We start from the raw sequence: 26,681 nt of genomic DNA on the forward strand, positions 1-26,681 counted from the left end.
TCTGATAACATCTTCACAGTCTGATTTCTTTTACAGAAAGAAAGCCAAGGTAGAGAGTGGGTGCTGCACTAATGTCATATTTTACTTAAATATCCCTTTCTTTCTGATCATAACAGTTCCATTAATGAAGCATTTTCCTTTTGACTCACCTTACCTCCTCTCTGGCTATAACAGCTCCTTTTCTTTTGCTTACTTCTTTGTCCCTTACCAGTTTTGATTAGACAGTATTTGACTAAACTTCATTTCAAATCTGCCTACCTTTAGTCAGTAATATTTTTACCCCACTTCTTTTAGGAATCGATACCCAGTTGCTTATGCAGCTCAGAAGCCCTGGCTTTTGAATGCAACCGTAGAAGAAAACATTACCTTTGGAAGTCCATTTAATAAACAGAGGTATCAGTAAACATTTTTATGTTTCTAATATCCATCTTTTTCCAATTTTCTGTTCTTCTTTTAAGTGTGGCAACAATTACGGAAATGAAATGATTGATACAGGTGCAAGCAAATATTGAGTGTAATAATCATGCCACCCCACTTGCATTCCACATTACAAAATTCTAGCTAACTGAATATACTCATGTATAAGTCTAGAAATGTTAGTTGAAAAGGTTACCCAAAAAGTCAGGACTGACTTATTAATTGATCCATGTAAATATGGTACCTTAACTCTTATATAAAAAAGGTTCCACCTATAAATAATGTGGCAAATGGAGAAAGCTTAGTCTTAGAGTTGTGCACAGAATTAGTTTCTCCCATTTCCTTAATTTGTTTTGTGTCTTTCATTTTTTGGGAGGTCAGAGTAGGGAATGCTCCCCCCCCCCCCCCACGGAAATCAGCTTGACACAAAAGCAAGGAGGAGTGGGTCCCGGCTCCTGGTCTGCTTTTCGGCATCACAGAGTAAAAGGTGCTCAGCTGCAGGCCGTGGCAGGAGTGGGCTCTCTGGGCCTGCAGGGCACACACACACACTTTTCAAGGAGAGTGCATGTGTGGTGTGCAGGAGCATCCGCACTTGCCAGGACCTATAGCTGAACACCTCCTTTAGAGTAAAAACAGCAGGTAAGAAGAAGACTCCTTAAAGCATGCGCCAGGAAGGGGAGCCTGAGTAAGAAGCCCCCCCCCCCCATAATGGGCCAATAGAAAATGGATATTTCAGTACCAGAGAGCAAAAATGGATACCTCCCCTCCCAATTTAGTGAGGCACCCAAAAAACGGATTGGGGGCCCCACCGAAAGCCGGGAAGTGAAAGGGGTCAGGGTTTACCCTGAGTGCACAACCCTACTTAGTCTGTCCTGGGAGAACACTAAAGAAATACTAATCCCTTATTTTTTATAACACAGCATCACTACTAGAACTTTTGAATGTCTGAGAAGGAAAATGGAAACGGTGATAGCCAGGGGCTGTTGACCTTCTGTGAGTCATTCTGCAGACAGCGCGCATTCATCTCTCCATGGAATGGCTATCAACTTACCCATATCAAAATCCCTAATTTTGTCCCAAAACCTGACCTTGACTTATACGTGACGTCAACTTATACATGAGTATATACTGCAGTTGCAACTGCTTTTGCAACGTGAACATTGGTTGCAGTGGTGGAGGTTGTGATTAGAGTAATTGCTGTTTCATAATAATCAAGATTTTCTTGCTTACTCACCCTAGAATACTATGGCTTAATTTCCATTTCCAAGTAGAATAATCTCTTCTAACATCCTCTTTGCTCTCACACCTCCAAACAACACCGGGACTCATTTTTTACTTATGGAGACCCTGTGCCTAATTACCCCAAAAGTGCCAGATCTCATCTGATCTTTGAAACTAACCAAAGCCATTTCTGGTTTAAAACTTGGATGAGATGGGTCATCCCAGGAACTGTCAAGAACATTTCTGAGTATTATTTGTCTATGGAATATGTGGGGCCATCATAAGCCAATAGACTGTCCACTTCTCAATGTATCTCAAATGCAGGGGTAAATGTAGTAGTGTCTTCTGAGACAGATGCTGGAAACCAAATTCTGGGCTAGAGAAGCCTTGGACTGATCTGGCAGAGCTCTTTATGTTATGTTCTTATATTCTTAGGTACAAAGCTGTCACAGATGCATGTTCTCTACAGCCTGACATTGATCTGTTGCCATTTGGAGATCAGACAGAAATTGGAGAAAGGGTAAATTAAGAACAAGAACATTTTTTACTTTTTGTAACCTTTTCAAAAGTGGAGGCCAAGTTAGCTCTTCTGTATGAACCTTCTCTGTACTCACAAATATGTTGCTGTCCAGCTCAATGCTTTCATTCTCCAATAGGATTGTCCCCCTCACCCTTGAGGGATCTACAACTACATTAATGATAACAGGAAGCTTGCTGGTAACATTACATTTCTTAGTCACATGTGTCTGTTGGATGTGTGGACAGGGAATGAGGTCGGATCCAGCTGTCCACACCTTCAAAATGTTAGGCTTGCTCTGAAACTTCTTGAAAGCTTTGGAGTAAATCTTATTTCCTCTTGGGCCACTTTAATGGTGGGATGTAGCCCTTCTGTCGCAATTGTAGCTGTGCATCTCTGGACTCCTTGTAACAGCTAAAAGGTGACTCCACTTAACTTTGGCTGTGTCAACATAACCTAATATGTGCCTGTTCTTCCCTAATCACCTGCAGTTGCTACAAGTTTCTAACCTGCCTCAGGCATAGTGACTGTCTGCCTCTTGGTTTCATGGCAACAGGGACTCAGATGTTCAGAAGCAATGATGGAACATGCTTCATGTCTTCCCTGGACTGAGACAGGACTTGGAAATGTAACTGTTACTGAGTATGAACCCCCTGCCATGTTGGCTGGTTGATGCTGGCATTTGTTATAAAAAAATATTTTTTCCAAACTCCAAGCTGGTAGCTATTTCTAAGTAAACATGATGCTTCAGTGCAACTACATTTCTGTTTTCTCAAAGTATATTATTTATAACTTGCAAGTCATTTGGTTTATCTCTTCCTAAATGACTGTGATGTGCTTGCTATTTTAGAGAGTTCAGGCATGCTCATCAACCAGGAGCTGTAATTTTATGTTTTCTAAATTTAGTGGATTTTAGGGTGTGGTTAGTAAAAAGATCACATTTTTCAGTGTCTTGTCATTACAGATGTCATAGTATTTATTCAGTAGACTAATATTCATGGTCTGTTATGCACTCTAGGGTATCAACTTAAGTGGAGGCCAGCGGCAACGCATCTGTGTCGCTCGAGCACTCTACCAAAATACCAACATTGTCTTTTTGGTAAGACTTTTTGTCTAAAACTAATTATACATGTTTTCTTTAACTCTTTTGCCCTTTATTTTCTGATATGAATTAAAGTTGTATTTCTTAAAAATTAAAGGTATTTGGAATTTCCTGAAAGACATGAGCATTGCAGTAGTTCTGATTTGATGTCTATGATGTACATCAAATATGTTCATATGAGTTGGCATTAGATTTTGTTTATAGCAGACATGGGCAAACTTTCTAACTTTGGGCCTGCATGGCGGGCCGAGTGGGGTGGGTGGCCCGGGAGGGAGGGGGTTCTCCCCAAGTCTCCTGCCTGCCCTTTCCTCCCCTTCTTCTCTTTCAGAGGCAGAAAGTGAAGGAAAGGTGGGAAACATTTGCATCCTGAAAGGACTGGCCTTTGTCAGGAAGAGATGGTGGATGCAATAAAAAACTATATCAATTAGACCCCATATTGCCTACTCATGATATGGCATTCTAGAACTGGAAGAGACCCCCAAGGGCCTTCTAGTCCAACCCTCTGACATACAAGAAGGCACAATCAAATCACTCCTAATAGACAGCCTCTGCTGAAAAGCCTCCATCACACTCTGGGGCAGCCTATGCCACTCTCCAACAGCTCTTACTCTCAGGATGTTCTTCCGAATCTTTTCAGTTGAATCCCTTTCTCTGCCATTTGAAACAATTGCTCCCTTGTGCCCTGGTCTCTAGAGCAGTAGAAAGTCAGTTCTCCTCCTCCTCCTCCTCAATGGGACACCCTTTTAAATCTTGAAACATGGTTCTCATGTTCCCTCTCAACCATATCTTCTCCCAGCTAGACATTCTCCAGGAGGAAAGGAGGAAGGAAAAAGAGATGAAAGAAAGGGATGAAGAGAAGGATTGATGGAAGGAAGGGTGGAAGGGAATGGGGAGAAAAGAGAGAGGGAGGAAAGAGTGAAGGAAGAAAAGACAAAAGGGAAAGGAAGGAAGGAGAAATAGGGAGGCAAGGAAGGGAGTGTGGGAGGAAGGGAAGAAGGAGAGAAGGAAGGAAGGATAGTTTGGTGAGAGTGAGGAGGGCCTGAGAGAAGAGCCCAAGGGGCTGGATTCAGCCCCAGGCCTGGGTTTGCCCATACTTGGTTTATAGGATAGAGACCATTTTGGAGGTAGGGGCCTGAATGTGATAAAACTTGAGTTAAACTTACTAGCAAGAATAATGGGTCTTTCAAGTTGCTGAAAGGACCCCACAAATCATTTTGATTTTATGTATGTTGGGTTTTCCTTATCCAAAATGCTTGAGACTAGAAGTGTTTTGGATTTTGGAATATTTCATAAACATGGCCAGAAGGTAATTTTATACACAATGTGTGTGAAAAAAATGTTTATATTGAACTACTAGAAAACAAAGGTGTCACTATCTCAACCACCCATGTGAACACTTTTGGATTTTCGAACATTTTAAATTTCAAGATAAGGAATATTCATGGTAAAAGCAATGTATCCATCTCATACTTTGGAACTACAAGTATGTTAAGCAATAAAGATACTCATCATCAATGAGGATTTTGATTATGTTTAATGCCACATAGATTATTAACAGGAAAAAGGAGCATTTGAGGTCCTTCTTAGCTCAATTATACCACTGAAGACCATTCCTGAATTTCTTGTGGAAACAGGAAACCAGGAATAATAAATAACCCTATTAAAATGGATGACTTCCCCCATAGGTGATCAAATTGTCACCATGGAGAACCTAGACATTTCCTAGAGATAATATATTTTGTCAGTAGGTGAAACTCCTGGTACCAGGTCTGCAGATATTAGGGTTGTACTGTAGCTATTCTTTTATGAGATGCCATTTGTCTAAAATGTGGTACATTGCCTATACTGCTCTCCCTATATATTTCCAGGATGACCCCTTTTCTGCCTTGGACATTCATCTGAGTGACCACCTGATGCAGGAAGGTATTCTGAAGTTCCTTAAAGATGACAAAAGGACACTTGTATTAGTGACTCATAAATTGCAGTACCTCCCGCATGCTGATTGGGTAAGAGATGCATACATGTATTTTCAGCATTGTACAAGCCTTACCAGTTTGGAGCAAATGAGTACATGATAATAATAGACATTTCCTGTTTTGTTTTGTCTCCCCTCCCCTCCTGTATTGAGTAATTAGAGAAACCTTCATGTTGATAGGTAGAACATTTTGCCTCTCAAACTTGATAGTTTTGTCCCATCCGAACATGCTGTGCCTCTCTTTGAAAGACATCTATGGTAATGACTACCATTATGTCTTGTTGCAGTGTATTTTGTAAGAGAGTTCTGCACCTCATGATGAATTATTTTGTTTTGTCCTCAGCCTGTTACTAGTCAATTTCACTGACTGTCAAAATGGCAAAATAATTTATCTCTCTTGATACATTGCTACCACTGTCTTAATTTTTCTCTACGAAGGTTCTTTTTGGGTCTTTTCTGTGCTTTAGAATTGCACAAACTCACAGGTACAACTATTCACTTGAATGCTGTGCTCATATGATGCTGGATTATGATCATTCTGGAAAAGTTGTGCCTCTGGAAAAGAATTTCTGAGAAGACATAGCATGAAAATCCAAAGCTCAGTGTTGGACAAAGATGATCACCATCCACTTTAAGTCTATGGCCATTGGTCTTGACTCTGCTGAAACCAATCATAAAATATCTCATTTGATTTGTATTCCCTTTAATACAAGGTCTGTACTGAAACCAATGCACATTTGCTTCCAGCTTACGTTCTCCTAAATGCTGCCAAAAGCAATGAAGTTCCTCAAGTGCAAAACAATCCCCATATTTGTGGGGGATACAGTCATGAACTTACTCTGGAAACAGGAAGCTGTTGATAATAAGTTGAATAGTATGCTTGTAAATACGTGATTATTTTTTGAAGTGAAAGAGGAATATTCAGCTACCTCTGTTTCTGCATATGCCATTTTTCTTCCTCATAAAAAGAAATAAGGGCCCTTCCAGACAGACCTTATATCCCAAGATCTTATCCTAGGTTTTCCGTTTATGTATTTATTTATTCAAGGCAACTTACATATAGGCAATTAAAATTAAAATGCCTTAAAACACATACAATTCCAGTAACATTATAATTAAAATTAAATTAAAATTAATACATATTAAGCATTTAAAACATTTAAAAACATTACATTTAATATAAATCACATGATCCAAATACGTTCTGTAGTCATTTGTTATTGCACTGCACTATTCTCTGAAAGCCTGATCCTAAAGCTAGGTTTTTACTTTCCATCTGAAGGCTAGGAGGGAGAGGGCTGATCTAGTGTCACTGGGAAGGAAGTTCCATAGCCAAGGGGCCACCCCTGAGAGGGCCCTGTCCCCACCAGTTGTGCTTGTATTTATCCCAGATTATCTGGCAGTGCGGACTCATATCATCCAGTTTAAAGCAGAATACCTGGGATCAGATCCTGGGATATAGGGCCCATCTGGAAGGGCCTTAAGCCCCCCACCAGGAGTATTATCCTCTGGTAGTTCCTTATATGTGAGTGGACAATTACACAAGTTAGGAGTTCATGAGCGATGAGTTGACCCCATGCTTCATGACTGCTGACTTTTCTTTGTTGCAAGTCAATTATAAAAGCAAGTTTGGAATAAAGAGTTGGATACACATAAATCTTAATTGTTCCCACAATTCAATGTTACTACACAATTGTGCTGATGACCTGTAGGAGCCACAGAATACTGAAATACATGTATGATGTTCTGAACTCATCCTCCAGCCAAAAATCCCAACTGAGAAGGAACAAAAATGACCTTGGTTTTAGGACATGTCACTTTAAGGTTATTTAAAGGCTCTAGTGTTCTGATTTACCACATTCTTCCTCCAGCATGTAACCCACCCACCAAGCTAATCTCTGGAAGTCTGGAGTTGGAGACCAGTAAGGTCAACCCTGATAACATTATCCAGATGGCTAAAAACATACAATGAATACAATGTTTTTGTTTTGTTTTGTTTTGTTTTACAATTCCATATCATTGCATTTCTGATGCTGTACTAAATCTCTCAGTGTGAGCAATGGGAAAAACTCTGATTGATCCAATTACATGTATATGCCTTGGTGGGTGGTGGGTAATAAATAAAAAAGATGATGATTATGCTATTGCAAAGCAGCAAGGAACTTTGTGTTATTGTGGAACAGCTTTTTAGTTGTCTTCCTCCTTAGATTATTGCCATGAAGGATGGAACTGTGCTTAGAGAAGGGACACTGAAGGACATCCAAAACAAAGATGTAGAGTTATATGAACACTGGAAAACGCTAATGAATCGCCAAGACCAGGAATTAGAAAAGGTAACCACAACCACAAGGCTGCATGCAAGACAAGCTAGTGTTCTATATTTTGTGCATTGTTTTAAGAGTCAAGATGGCTTCTCGGTAATAGTATGAAAGCTGGGTCCAGAAGGCACCACTACAGTTTCTTCATATAGGTTCGTTTTTGTATCCCTGCACCAAACAGTTGAACCTTAAAATCTTATTGTCAGGATATGGAAGCTGACCAAACCACTCTAGAAAGGAAGACTCTCCGAAGAGCTATGTACCCCAGAGAATCCAAAGCACAGCTGGAGGATGAAGATGAAGGTAATAAATGTATATGATTGTGTAATGATCACCTAAATAAATGACTAGGTTCTTGTGGGTTTTTTGGAGCTATAGAACCATGTTCTAGAGGCATTTCTCCTGACATTTCGCCTGCATCTATGGCAAGCATCCTCAGAGGTAGTGAGGTCTGTTGGAATTAGGACAATGGGTTTATATATCTGTGGAATGGCTGGGGTGGGGCAAGGAGCTCTTCCCTGCTGCAGTTAGGTGTGAATGTTTCAGCTGATCACCTTCATTAGCATTTGAAGGCCTGCCTGAGCCTGGGAAAATCTCCTGCTGGGAGGTGTTAATCTGTGCCTGGTTGTTTCCTCTCTGTTGTTTTGCTGTTGTAATTTTAGAGTTTTTTTTAATACTGGTAGCCAGATTTTGTTCATTTTCATGGTCTCTTCCTTTCTGTTGAAATTGTCCACATACTTGTGGATTTCAATGGCTTCTCTGTGTAGTCTGACATGGTGGTTTTTGGTGTGGTCCAGCATTTCTGTGTTTTCAAATAATATGCTGTGTCCAGGCTGGTTCATCAGGTGCTCTGCTATGGCTGATTTCTCTGGTTGAAGTAGTCTGCAATGCCTTTCATGTTCCTTGATGCATGTCTGGGTGCTGCGTTTGGTGGTCCCTATGTAGACTTGTCCAACAGACCTCACTATCTCTGAGGATGCTTGCCATAGATGCAGGTGAAACGTCAGGAGAAATGCCTCTAGAACATGGCTCTATAGCCCGAAAAAAAACCACAAGAACCTAGTGATTCCAGCCATGAAAGCCTTCGACAATACATAAATAAATGACATTTGGATCTTACTTCTCAAAATTATGAAGTAGAGATACATCTATGCTAGGTAGGAAAAAAACTTCACTTTGAGTTGTGCATGGTCCCTTTCTCAAAACAGTGGCCAGCAGACCAGTGAGCTATAGATCAAATGGCACAAAGTGCAGGCCTGCTGCTTCCAAACTAATTTCAAGGGAGGAAGGTGGATATGCCATGACGTCCCTCTTTCTCTCACACATACAACCAAGTATTATTTATTTGTTTACTAAAATATTCATACTGTTCCCTGTATCAAGAGAACTGAGTTAAAAACAGAGTCTAAAAGTTTTTTAATGTTTTACAAACTATATATAAAATAGTCTTTGGGTTGAATTAATGAGGCCCAATGGCTTTGATGAACAGCCAAGTTTAACTTGGCACATACATGATTTCAATGTTAGTGCCAGTTGAGGCTCCAGGGAGAGAGCGTTCCACAGTTAAGTTGTCTTGGCTTCAAAGACCCTCTCCCATGTCCTAGTATATTGAACTCCCATATCCTGACATCTGGACAATCACCTCTTTGGATTAATATATGTTGGGTCAGAGCGGGGGGTCCTTCTCTGTGTCCTAGGGAGGTGATTGCCCAAGGGAACCTTAGCATATTCCAGTGACATACTCACCATTTTACTGTGAAAAGAGATCTTTTGCCACACATGTCCTTCACATTCATTGACTTCTGTGTCTTTGGACTTTGTCACACTATATACTGCTAGAGTACCATTATTTTACTTTTACTGCCATGAAAACATCATATGGAATCCTGGGATTTGCAGTTTAGGATGAGCATTTAAAATTCTCAGCCAGTGAATCTTGATCCTCACTTAACTACACAGGACTTGAAGTGGAATGATAAAGTGATAACAGTGAGATATACTTACCATAGGTACTCGAGTATAAGCCGACCCAAATATAAGCCGAAGCACCTAATTTTATCACAAAAAAACTGGGAAAACGTATTGACTTGAATATAAGCCGAGAGTGGGAAATGCAGCAGCTACTAGTAAATTTCAAAATAGAAATAGATACAAATAAAATTACATTAATTGAGACTTTAGAGGTGAAAAGTTTTTGAATATTTATACAAAACTGTAATTTCAGATAAGACTGTCCAGCTCTGAATAAACCATTATTCTAACCTTCTTTGATGTACAGTGTTCCTTCACTACTTTGCAGATGGCTTTCAATAGATTCGCTGTTTTGCGGTTTTCAAAAAATATTAATTTAAAATATATATTGCAGTATTTTTGCTTTTTCGCGGGGTATTGCCATCACCACTCTCCGAGGTGCTTCCCTCCTCAGTCCTCCCTCCAGCCTTGAAGGGCCTTTCCTTCCTTTCCTTCACTTTATTTTAAGTTTATAAAGACTTAAAATAGTGTAAAATAGTGTGTGACTACTAAAGTAATGCATAAATATTAAGACAAATATAGCGTCCCTACATTGCAGTTTTTCACTTATTGCGGAAGGTCCTGGAACGTAACCCCCGCAATAAGTGAGGAAGACTAATGTGCTTATGTATTCTTCCAATAATAATAAAGAGTAAAATAATAAATGTCATAATAATAATAATAGTGTAAATTAATGGAAATGTAATAATCACAGTAATAATAGAGTAAAATAATAAAAGTAATAATAATAATAATAATAATAGAGTAAAATAATGGAACTGTAATAATAACAATAATAATCAAGTAAAAATAAATGTAATAATAGAAATAGAGTAAAATAATAAATGTAATGTATTGTGTCAGAGGCAAGTTGAGGGTACAGTTAAAATGCTAAATGTCCTTTGACCAGAAGCTGGCCACTTGGAATGCCTCTGGTGTTGCTGTGAGAAGGTCCTCCATTGTGCATGTGGCAGGACTCAGGTTGCATTGTAATAGGCGGTCTGTGGTTTGCTCTTCTCCGTACTCGTATGTCATGGACTCCACTTTGTAGCCCCATTTCTTATGGTTGGCTCTGCATCTTGTAGTGCCAGAGTACAGCTTGTTCAGCGCCTTGCAGGTCGTTCACTTTTCTGTGTGCCCAGGAGGGAGTTTCTCATCTGGTCTCAACCACTGATTGAGGTGCTGGATGTTAGCCTGCCACTTTTGGACCCAATAAATGTAATAATAATAGTAATAATAATAACAATAATAATAATAGAATAAAATAATAAATGTAATAAAAATAATAGAGTAAATTACTGTAAATGTAATAATAATAATAATAATAATAATAATATACAGTATAACAACAACAACAACAACAACAACAGAGTAAAATGATAAATAACTTTGACTCAAGTATAAGCCAAGGGGGGCTTTTTCAGCCAAAAAAAGGCTGAAAAACTTGACTTATACTTGAGTATATACAGTATTTCTTCGGTTTTGAGGTGTACTCTTTTCCCTCACATAAACAACTTAGAATCGTGGGTGCATCTTATTTATTTGTGACAGCACTGAAATGAATGTGTGCCTTATAATCAACGAATTATAATTTCTTCAATTTCTTAGAATTGAAGAAACGTGGTTATAAGGTTCCTTGAATAACATGTTCATGACGAAGTCAACTAAATGTGTGAACTCCACTGGAAAGTATTGAACTAGAAGGGAATTACAAGAAATTACATTTATACAGATGTGTTGTCTTCAAGCAAAGAGTGTACATATATGAATTGATCCTTACATTCCCAGAATAAATATATCTACCCAAGCAGCTAAATCTGGAAGTAGATCCTTTTCCTGTGACATCTGTTACTTGCTTCTATGGATGCATCTACACTGTAGAATTAGTGCAGTTTGACATCACTGTAACTATTGTAGTTCAATGCTATGGAATCCTGGGATTTTTAGTTTGGTGAGGCACCAGCACTTTTTGACAGAAACCTTGTAAAACAACAGCTCTGGTGATGTATCCATGTTCGAGGCACCCTATGACATATTAGCCATTATTTTTGACCCATCAGAGGAAGAAGAGGAAGAGGAAGAAGATGACAACATGTCAACAGTAATGCGACTCAGGACAAAGATGCCCTGGAAAACCTGCTGGCTGTATCTCACCTCAGGAGGTTTTCTCTTACTCTCCTTGATGATCTTCTCTAAACTCCTGAAACACTCGGTCATGGTTGCTATTGATTATTGGCTGGCAAAATGGACATCACCAGTGAATAGAACAGAAACTTGGTGTTCCAGCGAGGTAAGCCAAAGTTGAAACAATGCATTCCCTTAAGATGAAATAAGCAACAATGCTTAAAATGTTACTGATTAAGGGGTGCTGGGATCTATATTCTTAAAAAGTAACCTTTTCAAGTTCTGCAGGGAAATGAATCCACATGTCTCCAGACTAGGTCTTCTTCAGCACATACACTTATAACATATACTTCCAAAAGGAGGAAAATGAATTGCTAAACTCTTGGGAGTATATTTTGTCTCCCATATCAGAGACTACATGGCTTTTTATATATGGTAGGTTGGTGAGCAACAAGTAGGAGAAGGTACAGTTGCTCTCATGATCTGCTGGTAACTTTGGCCCCTTCCATACAGCTGTATAAAGCCCACACTGAACTGAGTTATATGGCAGTGTGGATGCAGATAACCCAGTTCAAAGCAGATATTGTGGATTATCTGCCTTAGTATTCTGGGTTATGTGGCTGTGTGGAAGGACCCTTTCTCATAGCTAACAGGATGTCCCCTGATGGACAGAATGATAGACTAGATAAATCTGTAGTATAATTCACTATGACCTTTTATGGAATATCCTCTCTGTGCAGGTTCTTCCAGACCCCTTCTAACACTGCCTTATATTGCAGATTATCAAAGCAGATAATGGCAGTCTAACCCAGTTCAAAGCAGATAATCTGGATTTTATATGTAAAAGAGGCCCCAGTTGCCATTAGGCCACTTAGCTTTAGGAGTTGATCATTTTGTTGCCCAATCCAATAATAGAGTAAATAAACAACGATTCAAAGAGTTGTGCTTCACTCTTTTTTAATAAAAGAAGTCAATGAATAGAAGACATTCATGTTTTGTTCCCAAAGTCATCCCTACTGTTCAGCAACATTCCTTTGAATCCAATTAGAGTCATGAAATCATAATTATAATTTCGTATTTTAGCAGTATTCCCATAGGCACATTCAAAAGAGATCACAAAACTACATTTTTTCCAAAGTGCTTTTTAAAACATCCAGTTAATCTGAATGAGGAAGTGCACAGAGTACAAAAACAGAAGCTTTTTGGAACTATGACCCTCCAGCTGGTCTGCAGTGTAGTTGTAAACATGCCGTTTGGGGTCGGGGGGGGGGTGTATAGAAAATTGATGTTACTTCCCAGGATTGGAACTAAGGCTTCTTCCCCTTGTTTTAAACAGACTTGCAGCATGGTTGTGTTCAGCATCCTCAGTGGTGCAGGAATTGTCCTTTGCCTTGTCACATCTTTGACCGTTGAATGGATGGGCCTCACCGCAGCCAAGAACCTTCACCATGATCTTCTTAACAAGATCATCCTTGGACCAATTCGGTATGTGTGTAGATAGGCCTTCAAGTTGCCTGTTTGCATGATGATCCCATGAGTTTCACAGGGTTTTCTTAGGCAAGGAATACTCAGTGGTGTGGTCATGGCAGTTCCTTCTCTGAATATTCATTGGTGGTCTTCTAACCAAGTATTAATCAGAGCTTACCCTACTTAGTTTCTAAGATCAGATAGGACAGTAGTTCTCAACCTGTGGGTCCCCAGATGATTTGGCCTTCAACTTCCAGAAATCCTAACAGCTGGTGAACTGGCTGGGATTTCTGGGAGTTGTAGGCCAAAACACCTGGGGACGCACAGGTTGAGAACCACAGAGATAGGACATGGTGGCTTCAGGATATTATAGCAAGTATTAAATATATAGCTTTATTAAAGTGCCTTCATGTTATATAATATTCAGGTAATCTGAGATCTACTACTACAGTCCTCATATTGATTCCCATTAGCTTTAATCTTTAGGAGCCAGCTGGATAAAGCAGCATTTATCTTCATAAACTCTTTTACTTTTCTCCCCAGATTTTTTGATACAACGCCCTTGGGACTGATTCTCAACCGCTTTTCTGCAGATACAAACATTATTGATCAGGTGAATTAATTATTTGATCCAGGCTTTTAAAGATTACGTTGACCTGGGATAATATTTCCATTTTTCTAGATTACTTCTCATAAGCCTCACAAGATTCCTGAGGATGGCTGCATAATAATAACAGCTGGCCCTCAACAATTGTGTGTTCAGTTTCCATGGATCTGATTGGGTTGCTGTGAGTTTTCCAGGCTGTATGTCCATGTTCCAAATGCATTATCTCCTCACGTTTCACCCACATCTATGGCAGGTATCCTCAGAGGTTGTGAGGTATTGGAAACTAGGCAAGTGAGGTTTATAAATCAGTGGAATGTCCAGGGTGGGAGAAAGAACTCTTGCACTCAAGCAGACAAGAGTTCTTTCTCCCACCCTGGACATTTCACAGATATATAAACCTCATTTCTCACTTCTGTGGGAGTCTACCATGTACCATGCAACTGTGGACAAGTCTACATAGGGACCACCAAACACAGCACCCAAACACAAATCAAGGAACATGAAAGGCACTGCAGACTACTTCAAACAGAGAAGTCAGCCATAGCAGAGCACCTGATGAACCAACCCGGGCACATCATATTATTTGAGAACACAGAAATGCTGGACCACTCGAACAACCACCATGTCAGACTACACAGAGAAGTCCGACTCTGTGGAGTGATGCTCATCTCCATTACTAAGATGAAGAGCTGGCATTGTCCGTAGACACCTCCAAGGTCATGTGGCCAGCATGACTGCTTGGAGCACCATTACCTTCCCACCGAAGCGGTACCTATTAATCTACCCATATGTGCATGTTTTCAAACTGCTAGGTTGGCAGAAGCTGGGACTAATAGCAGAGCTTACCTTGCTCCCAGGATTCGAACTGCCAACTTTTCAGGCAGCAAGTTCAAAATAAAAATATTAAGATGGAAACATTGGCCTCATGTGTAATACTTATGGCTTATCTTTGGTGCAGCACATTCCACCAACTCTGGAGTCCCTCTCACGGTCTACATTGCTCTGCCTGTCTGCCATTGGGATGATTTCATATGCTACTCCACTGTTCATGGCTGCTCTCGTGCCCCTTGGGATAGCCTTTTACTTCATCCAGAAATACTTCCGAGTTGCATCCAAGTAGGTTTCTTCTATTATTATGTGTAAAGAAACGGTGCCACATGTTTTCCTACTTCATGGTTGTTGATGTATTTCATTCTTGTTGTCACATTAGTTGACACCAATTTGTCAGCATAGACTTTATGGCAGAGCTGGAAAAAGTTACATTTTTGGACTCCCACTCCCAGGATGGCATAACCTCCAACATTTCCCAAATTTATTTATTTTTTTTTCGTGTCAGGAGAGACTTGAGAAACTGCAAGTCACTTCTGGTGTGAGAGAATTGGCCATCTGCAAGGACATTGCCCAGGTGACACCTGGATGTTTTGATGTTTTACCATCCTTGTGGGAGGCTTCTCTCATGTCCAGGCATGCAGAGCTAGAGCTGACAGAGGGAGCTCATCTGCATTCGAACCTCTGACCTGTCGGTATTCAGTTAGCCCTGCGGGCACAAGGGTTAAACCCATTTCCTAGATGAAAATTGGGGATGTGTGTGACCAAGTAACATCAGCATGTAGTCAAGATGGCACAAGTTATTAATAAGGAGAAAAAAATACATAAAACGAGAGAAGTTGCAACAGTTTGGTTTTGTTTGAGCCTGTTTGCAAGATTCTAGCCCTTTCCTCTCTGCTCCGTCCTGATAAGTCAACTGGGTGGAAACTCCTATTACACTTCTAACAATCTGAAATAACTGAAGTAATCTAAGGACAAAGGAGGAAGGAGAGAATGAGAGAAAATCTGGGATATTTTGAAAACAGTTGGAAATCTTGGATGGCGGAGGATTATTGAGGACTTGTCCTTGCAAATTGTGGGATTTGAAGAGTAAGGATGAACCATATTTTATGGCCTTTTCATGTTTGCAGAGTACTCTAGATTAATTTCCCCCTAGTCTATAGATGTTTTGTGTTGTTTATTGCCATTTACACATATTCTTTCCTTCCACGGTAGGGATCTTCAAGAGCTTGACGACAGCACTCAGCTGCCCCTTCTGTGCCACTTTTCAGAGACAGCGGAAGGCCTCACAACCATCAGAGCATTCAGGTTTGTAGACAATCCTATCCAAATCAACTGGTAGCATTTTCTGTCCGATCTACATAAAATATAAAGGAAAAAGCCAAGTACTTGGCATTCAAAATAAGGCTTGGCAGAATTTTGAACTTCCCAGCTTGGGAAAGAGTAAGGAAAGGCTGTCTCTTTCTTTCTTTCTTTCTTTCTTTCTTTCTTTCTTTCTTTCTTTCTTTCTTCATTTATTTATTTATTTATGGCATTGATATTCTGCCCTTCTCACCCCGAAGGGGACTCAGAGCAGCTTACAAGATATATATGTTGTTGTTGTTCATTCGTTCAGTTGTTTCCCACTCTTCGTGGCCTCATGGACCAGCCCATGGACCAGCCCACCAGCCCATGGACCAGACCAGCACCCTTTCAGCCGCCACCACCCTCAGCTCCTTCAAGGTCAATCCAGTCACTTCAAGGATCCCATCCATCCATCTTGCCCTTGGTCGGCCCCTCTTCCTTTTTCCTTCCGTTTCCCCCAGCATCATTGTCTTCTCTAAGCTTTCCTTTCTTCTCATGATGTGGCCAAAGTACTTCATCTTCACCTCTACTATCCTTCCCTCCAATGAGCAGTCGGGCTTTATTTCCTGGAGGATGGACTGGTTGGATCTTCTCGCAGTCCAAGGCACTCTCAGAACTTTCCTCCAACACCACAGTTCAAAAGCATCTATCTTCCTTCTCTCACCCTTCCCTATGGCCCAGCTCTCACATCTGTAGGTGATTATGGGGAATACCATTGCTTTAACTATGTGGATCTTCGTTGCCAGTGTGATGTCTCTACTTTTCACTATTTTATCGAGATTGGACAGTGCTCTCCTCCCAAGAAGTAAGCGTCTCCTGATTTCCGGGCTGGAGTCTGCATCTGCAGTAACCTTTGCACCTAGAAATACAAAGTCTGTCACTGCCACCAGATATATGTATATACATACAATATATTATGTTATTAGCATAGTATTTATTATATTAATTATATTATATTATATTATTAGCATAGCACAGGAGACAAGGTGGAACTGTCCCCTGCCCCCCCCCCCCTTCACTCTGGCCCAGAGCAGCAGTTGGTGCTGGGGGAAGGGGTCCCCAGCTGATGACTTTTGAGATCAGAGAACTCACAAATTGAGAAAATTTTCCAGATTTCCCTAGTAGTTCCTATTGTTAAGCAGTCACCATATTTCAAACTCACATTACTCATTCTGCATCTATCAATCTTTTGTTTGGGTCCCTGTTGCTGCTACATTTTCATGGGGAAGAGAATGGTGTGGGGAGATGGTTCAGATCATAGAAAAAGCAGTTGGTTCCAGTTTATTAGTTGGAGGTGGGGAGAAATAAGATTACACCTTCAAAAGGAATGCCCTCTTCCCTCAACACTCAAAGCAACCAGAACATTGTGGTCTGAGTTGCCTTCTCCCTCACTTGTCTTCAAAATATGTCATTGATACTCCATTGCATCTATCCCACAACTTGCTTGAACCAAGGACTACAACTGGCAAGGAAGAATACATGCTCAGAGTCTTCTGAACCACACAGAATCAATTGCAGAACCCTTTAGATCTGGACCGATACTATTAGATGCTAGGTTTTACATCTCCATTCCGTCTCACCTGGAATTGCTCTAGTACCATACAGTTTCATCTTTTTGTAGAGCAGCCAGCACTGTATTCTTCCATCTCAGGACTTTGTTAGCAAACTAAAATTTACTGGACCCGGTCTGGCAGTTGTTTCCCTTCATTCAGAGTTCATTATGTACCCATTAAACCGTAATGAACTCCCTTGACTTGTTAACCTCGAAAGAGCGAGGTCCAATTAGAGTGGGATTTCAGTGACCCTTTTATTCGTCATCTGAACTGGATAAAGAAAAAAAAGTCAAGGAATGTGCAGAAGAAGAGCTGGATGAGGATGAAAAGATACAGAATGAATGTGTCAGAGTTTCCATTGTGGAGAGGAGCACGGAGGGAAGGGAAGGGAAGAAATGTGGCATCTAAAGAAAAATGATCTAAGAACGGAGGAACACAGTAGTTCTGTCAAAGCAGTGTTTGGGGACTTGTGGTTTTCCAAAGATTGTAGGACTATAGCAATAGCCAGCCCAAATAACAAGATCTACAGGACTGCATATTTTCTTTATCTTTGATATAAAGATTTCATGCTACTATGGTAAAACGTCAACATCTTTTGCCTGATATGCAGCAGTGTGTCATGGCAACAGTATGTTTTGCATGCACATCTTTTGGCATCTCAACGAATGCCCTGGCATCATAAACAAAATGAAGCACAGCAGCTGGGGCATTTCATCGGATAGGAAAAGTCAGTCTAAAGTTGAGAGATACTGATTCACACATATCAACCAAAATTACCATTTAGGTGATGTTTGTAAGTAGAATTTTAAACTAAGCTTCCATTTTCCAGGTTTACGCAACCGGCTAACTCAGGAGTGGGCAAAATGTGACCCATAGGTGTGTGTGGTTGGAGATACCAGCTTTCTCAAGCCTCAAACCAGACTTCCATTTTCCAGATTTACACAAGTGGCTAACTTTTTTTTTTTTGTCGTGTCAGGAGCATCCTGTTGTGAGAGAATTGGCTATCTGCAAGGATGTTGCCCAGGGGACGCCTGGATGATTTTTGATGTTTTATCATCCTTGTGGGAGGCTTCTCTCATGTCCCCGCATGAGGAGCTGGAGCTGATAGAGGGAGCTCAACCGCCTCTCCTCGTATTTGAACCTGCAAAATATCCTAAGTGGTGCTACTGCTTTTTAATGTTCTTTTCTGCTCTTCATGCTGGCTGACCAGTATTTGACAGTAGCCAGGGTTTTGCATTATGATCAAGTCTCCCTCCCTCCACAAAACCAGCCTGAGAAATTTCATCATTGTGCAGTCTTGCTTCAGTTTGAACTGCAGGGCTTTCTGCTACAACATTGTTTAGAAAACTGTAAAAACTGGCAGAAGGCCCAGTTGTGTTGTATAAATGTCAGGCGTAGGCTTCTGGACTGGAAGAAAAGGATGAGTCCCTCTTTGGTGGTTTATTATACTTTGCAGAAAAACTGTCTTTGCGGTTTGTTGTCTTTCTGCAAACCTACAATCCATTTCACAAGTAGCTTGCTTTTACAAAAGACCAAATATGACCTGTCCAAATTGTGGCATGATGGAACTCATAGCAACAAAATCCAGATGCAATAGAACACTTTGTCCCTGTGTGTTGCCTTCAAGTTGCCTGGCAATTTATGGTGACCCCATGACTATTTTTTCATCTGGTTTTTAAAGCTAGGAACATTCAGAGGTGATTTTGCCAGTTCCTTCCTCTGAAATAGAGCATACAGCGTCTGCTGTTCATTGGCAGTCTTCCATCCAAGTACTAGCCAAGGCTCACTCTACTTAGCATCCAAGGTGAGGTGGTATCTGGTGACTTTAAGGCAGTTAAGTCATTGCTCTATCTTACTTTTCAGTCCTTCTCTATATGACTGGAATTGTAAATCTGTTTATTTGCAAGGTAAGTCCCACTGAACTTACTTATATCACTACTTATATGGGTAGTGGAGAGTGACTTCCATGCCAGTGGGGTTGTGATTCCACTCTGGATTTTAGTCTGAACTTTCAGGATTTCTCTAGGTGCTTCACCGTATTTCCTCCAAAAAACAGAATCAGGAATCATTGCAGAATAAGTTTTTGTGTTGTATTAGGAACCCTCACAAACCTCAACCTACCCAAGAACTCCAAATTTTTCACTCTTGAGTTCAGTTTATAAAGAAAGGATGTGAGTGAACAAGTTGTCCATCCCTTCTCCTAATCCTGGATTTTTAATGCACTTGACAAATTGCAAATTGATAGGTGTAGAAACAAAAGCTCTCAAAGTTTGTAAGCTTGGTAGTTGATTAAATGTCCTTTGACCAGTACCTGGCCACATGGAGTGCTTCTGGTGTTGCTGCAAGGAGGTCCTCCCTTGGACCTCCTTTGTGCATGTGGCAGGGCTCAGGTTGCATTGCAGCAGGTGGTCAGTGGTTTGTTATTCTCCACACTCACATGTCATGGATTCCACTTTGTAGCCCCATTTCTTAAGGTTGGTTCTGCATCTTGTGGTGCCAGAGCGCAGTCTGTTCAGCACCTTCCAAGTCGCCCAGCTTTCTGTGTGCCCAGGGGGGAGTCTCTCATTGGGTATCAGCCATTGATTGAGGTTCTGGGTTTGAGCCTGCCACTTTTGGACTCTTGCTTGCTAAGGTGTTCCAGCTAGTGTCTCTGTAGATCTTCGAAAACTATTTCTTGATTTAAGTCATTGACGTGCTGGTTGATACCCAAACAGGGAATGAGCTGGAGATGTCACTGCCTTGGTCCTTTCACTATTGGCTGCTACTTTCTGGTGGATGTCAGGTGGTGCAATACCGGCTAGACAGTGTAGTTTCTCCAGTGGTGTAGGGTGCAGACACCCCGTGATAATGCGGCATGTCTAATTTATTAGGGTATGTGCTGTGTGCTTTGAGATCTCTCTCTGCTTATGTGTCAGGAAAGATGTAGTGATTGAGTTTTCCCGTCTCTTTGAAACCTTTGTGCACCGGGATTGTGGCGCAGCTGGCTGAGTGTCAGCTGCATTAAGATCACTCTGACCAAAAGGTCATGAGTTCGAAGCCAGCCCGGCCTGGAGTGGGTGTCCAGCCATTGTGTAGCCCGTTGTCGACCTTTGCAACCTGAAAGACAGTTGCATCTGTCAAGTAGGAAAATAAGGCACCACCTTGTGTGGGAGGCTAAATTTAACTAATTTATGAGGCCATAAAGAAAAAAGACGCCGGGGAATGTGGAATGCGGAAGAACTTCATCGGTGTCGCTGATGGACGATGAAAAGCAGCAGCTCCCCTGGCGGCCAGAAAAAAAGTTAAATAGCCTTGGTGTATTTGTGTGTTAAATGTTGTTTGTCAAAACTGGCATTGAATGGTTGCCATATATGTGTTGACTGTAATCCGCCCTGGGTCCCCTGCGGGGTGAGAAGGGCGGAATATAAGAACTGTAAATAAATAAATAAATAAATAAATAAAATAAAATTAGAAGAGATGGGTATTAGAGTAGCTCAGACCTAGTTCTTGATTATTAAGAAAAGTAGTTATTTCTTATTATTGTAAATAAGCCTTTTGTGATTTTTTAAGATTGGACTGCATGTTTGCCTCCTAAGCTCTAAATTCTTTACAGCCACATCACACGGCACTTCACGCTTTGCTAGCTAATGAGTTAATGCTCAACCTTTGTATCCTGTTTGTTTTGGGATGCCCTGCTATATTTTAGGGTAGTTTTTCCCTAACACCCACTACAACTTTGGTGAATAACTGCACAAAACATGTATAGTTAAAGCAATTCAGATATCCCATGGGCTTTTACCAAATTTGTCACTAAGCAGTGCCAGCCCTCCTTGCACCAAGGTTTCCCTGATTGGTTCATTAAGCAAAACATTTCATATATCTTTTAATGGCTGGATGGCCATTTGGCAGGGGTGATTTGAATGCAATATTCCTGCTTCTGGCAGGGGGTTGGACTGGATGGCCCATGAGGTCTCTTCCAACTCTTTGATTCTATGATTCTATTATTCTAATATCAAGTCTCTCATGAGAATCACCTCGAAACTGTTTGGGGAATACTACCTCCCTCAGCAGCTGGAATTGTGCCCAGTAGCAGACTGGCAGCCAGTGGAGCTGGCACAACAGAGGAGTTGTATGCTCCCTGAGCGCCAGTCCTGTTAGTAATCTGCTGCCATCCGTTGGACCAATTGAAGCTTCCAGACAGTTTTCAAAGGTTCCATGTCCCGGCCTAAAGCCAGACTGTGCCGGATCCAGATATTGTACTACTGTGAATACCTCTTTCACTTGTTAGCGAAGAAGTGTTTGTCTTTGCCTGGTAGACTCATGGACTCCAGATTGCTAACAGGAGCGGCGCTCAGGGAGCATGCAACTCCTCTGTTGTGCCAGCTCCACTGGCTGCCGGTCTGCTACTGGGCACAATTTGAAGTGCTGGCTTTAGCCTTTAAAGCCCTAAATGGTTCTGGCCCAACTTACCTGTCTGAACGCATCTCTCCTTATGAAGCTTCCAGGACTTTAAGATCATCTGGGGAGGCCCTGCTCTCAGCCCCGACTTAGTCACAAGCACAGTTGGCCGGGACGAGAGACAGGGCCTTGTCAGTGGTGGCCCCTCGGCTATGAAACACCCTTCCTAAGGACATCAGATTGGCCCCCTCCCTTTTAACATTTCAGAAGAGAGTTAAAACTTGGCTTTTTGAGCAGGCATTTGCAAATACACTGTAACAGGCATAGGAAAATGGAATGGTTGGATGATCTGATTGGAGGATATTTTTAACGAGGAGACCCTAATGATACATGTTTTTTATTGATTTTATTGATTCTGCTATGGTTTTATTATTCGATTGTTTTATTGTATTGAAATTGTATTTTGTGGTTTTGGTACCAACTGTAAACCATCCTGAGATTCCTGTGGGCTGAAAGGGACAGTATATAAATATAGTAAATAAATAATAAATAATATACAAGCAAATGTTGTTGTTGTTGTTCATTCGTTCAGTCGTCTCCGACTCTTCGTGACCTCATGGACCAGCCCACGCCAGAGCTCCCTGTCAGCCGTCACCACCCCCAGCTCCTTCAAGGTCAGTCCAGTCACTTCAAGGATGCCATCCATCCATCTTGCCCTTGGTCGGCCCCTCTTCCTTTTACCTTCCACTTTCCCCAGCATAATTGTCTTCTCTAGGCTTTGCTGTCTCCTCATGATGTGGCCAAAGTACTTCAACTTTGTCTCGAGTCTCCTTCCCTCCAGTGAGCAGCCGGGCTTTATTTCCTGGAGGATGGACTGGTTGGATCTTCTTGCAGTCCAAAGCACTCTCAGAACTTTCCTCCAACACCACAGTTCAAAAGCATATATCTTCCTTCGCTCAGCCTTCCCTAAGGTCTAGCTCTCACATCCGTAGGTTATTACATGCAAGCAAATACTAGTATGATAGCATCCATCATTCAGTGTGCATAATAGATTGCCAATATAAGCAACTACACACAACAAAAGGAGACTAAATATGGCAGGGTTCATGCTCTTGACACATATCATCTCCAGTTTCAATCCATGCAAAGATCTTAACTGCTAAGATTTTATGTTCTAAAATTTGGAAATCTATTCTGCACACTGTTGCTTCAGAATCGTGAGTCACACTGCTGTTAACGTAAGAATTGTTTCGTCCTTTGCAGGGATGAACCCAGATTTAAACAGCGTATGCTGGAACTGACGGACACTAACAACATTGCATACTTGTTTCTATCAGCTGCCAACAGATGGCTGGAGGTCAGAACGGTACGTACGACTTAGTTGCTGCCATAGTTTTGAAACTTTAGAAGCTGACAATGACTTTGCTTGGTGCAAGATGTTGGCCCAAGAAGTATCGCTAGGACGCATCTGGCAGCGAAGCACAGCAGTTTCATATACAGCAATGCTTAAAAATAGCTCAGGCTTGTTTCTCTTAAGATTTATTTTCCTTGTTGAAGCCAGGAAGCGTCTTCGGTTATTGTTACTGTGGTGACTGCCATTTAGAAGAGATGCTAATCTACACTGAACAATACCTTTCCCCAATTTGGTCAGATACAGAAAGTGTGTCTATACTATGCAGTGGAAGACGTATGATTCCTCTTTTGACTTGTTATGACTTTATCCTATAGAACCATGCAATGAGTCATTTGGTGAGGGATTTGGAATTATGTGTTCTTATGCTGTAGTTCACAAAACTCTGTAGAATACTAAGTGCAGTCAGAACTGCAGATCCCATGCACAAGGGAAAATTCTCTCTTTAGAAATTTGCTAGGCCCTCCAGGCAATTCTGCGATATGCGTCCCCTGGAAGATAACACAGAGTAACCTTGTAAGATCTGCAAAATGTCTAGAGGTTACTACTTATGTCTAAATTCTCCAGGATCACTCTATGGTAATTTGGTACTGGACGTCAAGAAATTTAATGGCATTTGGTAATACAGGGTTAGTCAAAATGAATAGGCCAATAAGATGGTTTAAGGCAATAATATTGGCCTATTCATTTTGACTAACCCTGTATTATTTACTAGCCGTCCCCTGCTACGCATTGCTGTGGCCCAGTTGGTTTCCAAAATATGTAATTTCTTTCTGCTTGTGGGTAAACAATTGATTACGTTTTCTTGGTGAAGGGAGTTGGACTGGATGGCCTTAAGTATTTTCTATTGGTCATAGGGATTCTGTGTGGGAAGTTTGCCCTAATTCTATCGTTCATGGGCTTCAGAATGCTCTTTGATTGTAGGGGAACTATAAATCCCAGTAACTACAACTCCCAAATGTCAAGGTCTATTTCCCCCAAGCTCCATCTGTGTTCCTAGTTGGGCATATGGACTATTCATGCCAAGTTTGGTCCAGATCCATCATTGTTTGAGTCCACAGTGCTCTCTGGATGTAGGTGTACTACAACTCCCAAACTCAAGGTCAATGCCCACCAAACCCTTCTAGTGTTTTCTGTTGGTCATGGGAGTCCTGTGTGTCACCTTTGGTTCAATTCCATCATTGGTGGAGTTCAGAATGCGCTTTGATTGTAGGTGAACTATAAATCCCAAGAACTACAACTCCCAAATGACAAAATCAAAAATGTTTGAGTGAAGGACATACATTGGGTTGTTAGGTGTATGCTGTCCAAATTTAGTGTCAATTCGCCCACTGGTTTTTGAGTTCTGTTAATCCCACAAACGAACATTACATTTTTATTTATATAGATGGTTTCAGGCAAATGCGGTCCATCAGGGAACATATCCCCCATGTATCCAGGATCTTATAAAACTACTAATCTTAGAATTTCAGAGGATGGAGGTCATGGCAGTCAAACTTCTCTCTGAAAGATCTCCCCTCCTTTGTGGGGTACCCCAAGGTGCAATTCTCTCTCCTCTTCTCTTCAACATCTATGTTAGACCCCTTGCTAGTTTGGTTCAGAGTTTCGGCCTAGACTGCTATCAATATGCGGACGACACCCAACTCCTTCTGCGTTTGGAGCCTGGAGCAACTTCAATATCAGACAATTTCACTTTATGTCTGGAGGCTCTGTCGAACTGGCTACGTGCTAGTAGACTGAAGGTGAACCCGGCGAAGACTGAGATTTTCTGGCATGGCCGTTCGATTGGTCTGACCCATTTGCTGCCCACCTTCGATGTGCTGCCCTATCTCCTTCACCTACCGTTAAGAGCTTGGGTGTCGTTTTGGATTTGCAGCTGACAATGGAAGCTCAGGTCGCTGCTGCCACCAAACAGGCCTTTTTCCATCTACGACAAGCGAGGTAATTGGCACCCTACCTATCTGATGAGGCTCTGGCAACAGTCATCCATGCCACGGTCACATCTAGACTGGACTATTGCAACGCCCTGTATATTGGCCTTTCGATGTCTATGACCCGAAAGCTCCATATTGTTCAGAATGCGGCAGACAGGCTATTCACAAGAACACCCATGAAATGCCATATAACACCAGTGTTGCGGCATTTGCATTGGCATCCAACTGATTACCATGGTCTATATAAGATGCTAGTTCTGACCTTTAAAATTCTTTACGGCCAGGGTCCATCATATCTTAGGGACCGTCTCTCCTTCTCCCATCATCGGAGGTTGCAACGGCCATCCCAATGTGACTTACTTTATATACCGGGTCCTAGAGAAGTGCACTTGGAAAGGACCAGACGCAGAACTTTTTCTATTTCTGCCCCTGCCTTGTGGAATTCCTTGCTGCCCTATATGAGAGCCGTGCATGAATTAGGGCCTTTTACTCTAGCACTTAAGACCTGGCTTTTTACTAGAGCTTTTGATCTTTGTTAATTTTATCAATATCTGTATATGTATGTATTTTTATCCTTAACAATTTTAGCTTGTAAATCGCCTAGAGCATCTTGGATGGAGGGCGATTAATAAGTAATTAAATGATGATGATGATGATGATGATGATGATGATGATGATGATGATGAAGAAAATTCCCTCACAATTGGAGGAAAACCATCATCTTTCCCAAAGCATAGGAAAATTATTATGGACTACCTCCCAGAATCCACCGTGAACCCATGCTACAGCTGGGAGTGATGACAGTTGTAGTCCAAAAAGGAATCCTTCAGTGTTCTGTTCACCCCAAATTCACTTATTTTTTCCAATAGTTAAACTGTCAGTAGTAAATCTAAGTAGATGCCGATCCTCCTTATCATCTTCCTCCCTTCCATGTATCTGGAGAAAAGGTTGTGTATTTCTTTTGATCCTAGGCATTCGGTGCTTACAATCCCAAAGAAAGGGTTGTCCCCTTGAACTTTTAAAAGAAGTTGTTTCTAATGATTCCCGCCCCCCAATGGTTGAACTTCAAGATTGTTTTGTCTGTAAGTTGAGAGGTTGCAGAATCACTCTAAAGCAAACTGATAACATTCTGCCAAATTAGAGGACATGGACTTCTCCATTCCTATGCTGCTGGAAAACATAGGAATTTTTTGCTTCAGTGAGTCAAGGTTGCATCGAGCAGAGTCCCTATGGGCTGACCACAACCCAGAATCCTGTCCTTAAAAGCTGACATTTCTCATGGTGTACTTTCCATAAAAGGACTGGTTATTTTACAAGTCATTCTGGCAACTGAATGTTTTTGAAAATATCTCTAAATAGGGTTTGGAAATTGTACTTTTTGGAGACTATATCTCCCAGAACCTGCCAAGTAAAAAGGATCATTTCCAAATCTGTGACAGAGTGTGTACTCCATGTACCGTCGTTTCTTTTGCTGTC

General features: G+C 41.2%; 1 protein-coding gene across 4 annotated transcripts in view; it reads left to right on the forward strand.

Annotated features, from left to right (window-relative positions):
- Nucleotides 1-26,681, forward strand: part of ABCC9 (ATP binding cassette subfamily C member 9) — a 92,008-nt gene that overhangs the window by 38,743 nt on the left and 26,584 nt on the right. For all 4 annotated transcript variants that reach the window (XM_067469308.1, XM_060776533.2, XM_067469309.1 and 1 more), the window contains 12 exons: nt 295-393; nt 2,074-2,158; nt 3,174-3,254; nt 5,126-5,263; nt 7,440-7,565; nt 7,757-7,853; nt 11,621-11,850; nt 13,021-13,169; nt 13,695-13,764; nt 14,717-14,874; nt 15,802-15,894; nt 23,124-23,226. In XM_067469308.1, coding sequence (XP_067325409.1) covers nt 295-393; nt 2,074-2,158; nt 3,174-3,254; nt 5,126-5,263; nt 7,440-7,565; nt 7,757-7,853; nt 11,621-11,850; nt 13,021-13,169; nt 13,695-13,764; nt 14,717-14,874; nt 15,802-15,894; nt 23,124-23,226 — 1,429 coding nt within the window. The remainder of the gene's footprint in view (nt 1-294; nt 394-2,073; nt 2,159-3,173; nt 3,255-5,125; nt 5,264-7,439; nt 7,566-7,756; nt 7,854-11,620; nt 11,851-13,020; nt 13,170-13,694; nt 13,765-14,716; nt 14,875-15,801; nt 15,895-23,123; nt 23,227-26,681) is intronic.

Source organism: Anolis sagrei, chromosome 5, assembly GCF_037176765.1.
Source record: "Anolis sagrei isolate rAnoSag1 chromosome 5, rAnoSag1.mat, whole genome shotgun sequence".
Classification (NCBI taxonomy): Eukaryota; Metazoa; Chordata; class Lepidosauria; order Squamata; family Dactyloidae; genus Anolis; species Anolis sagrei.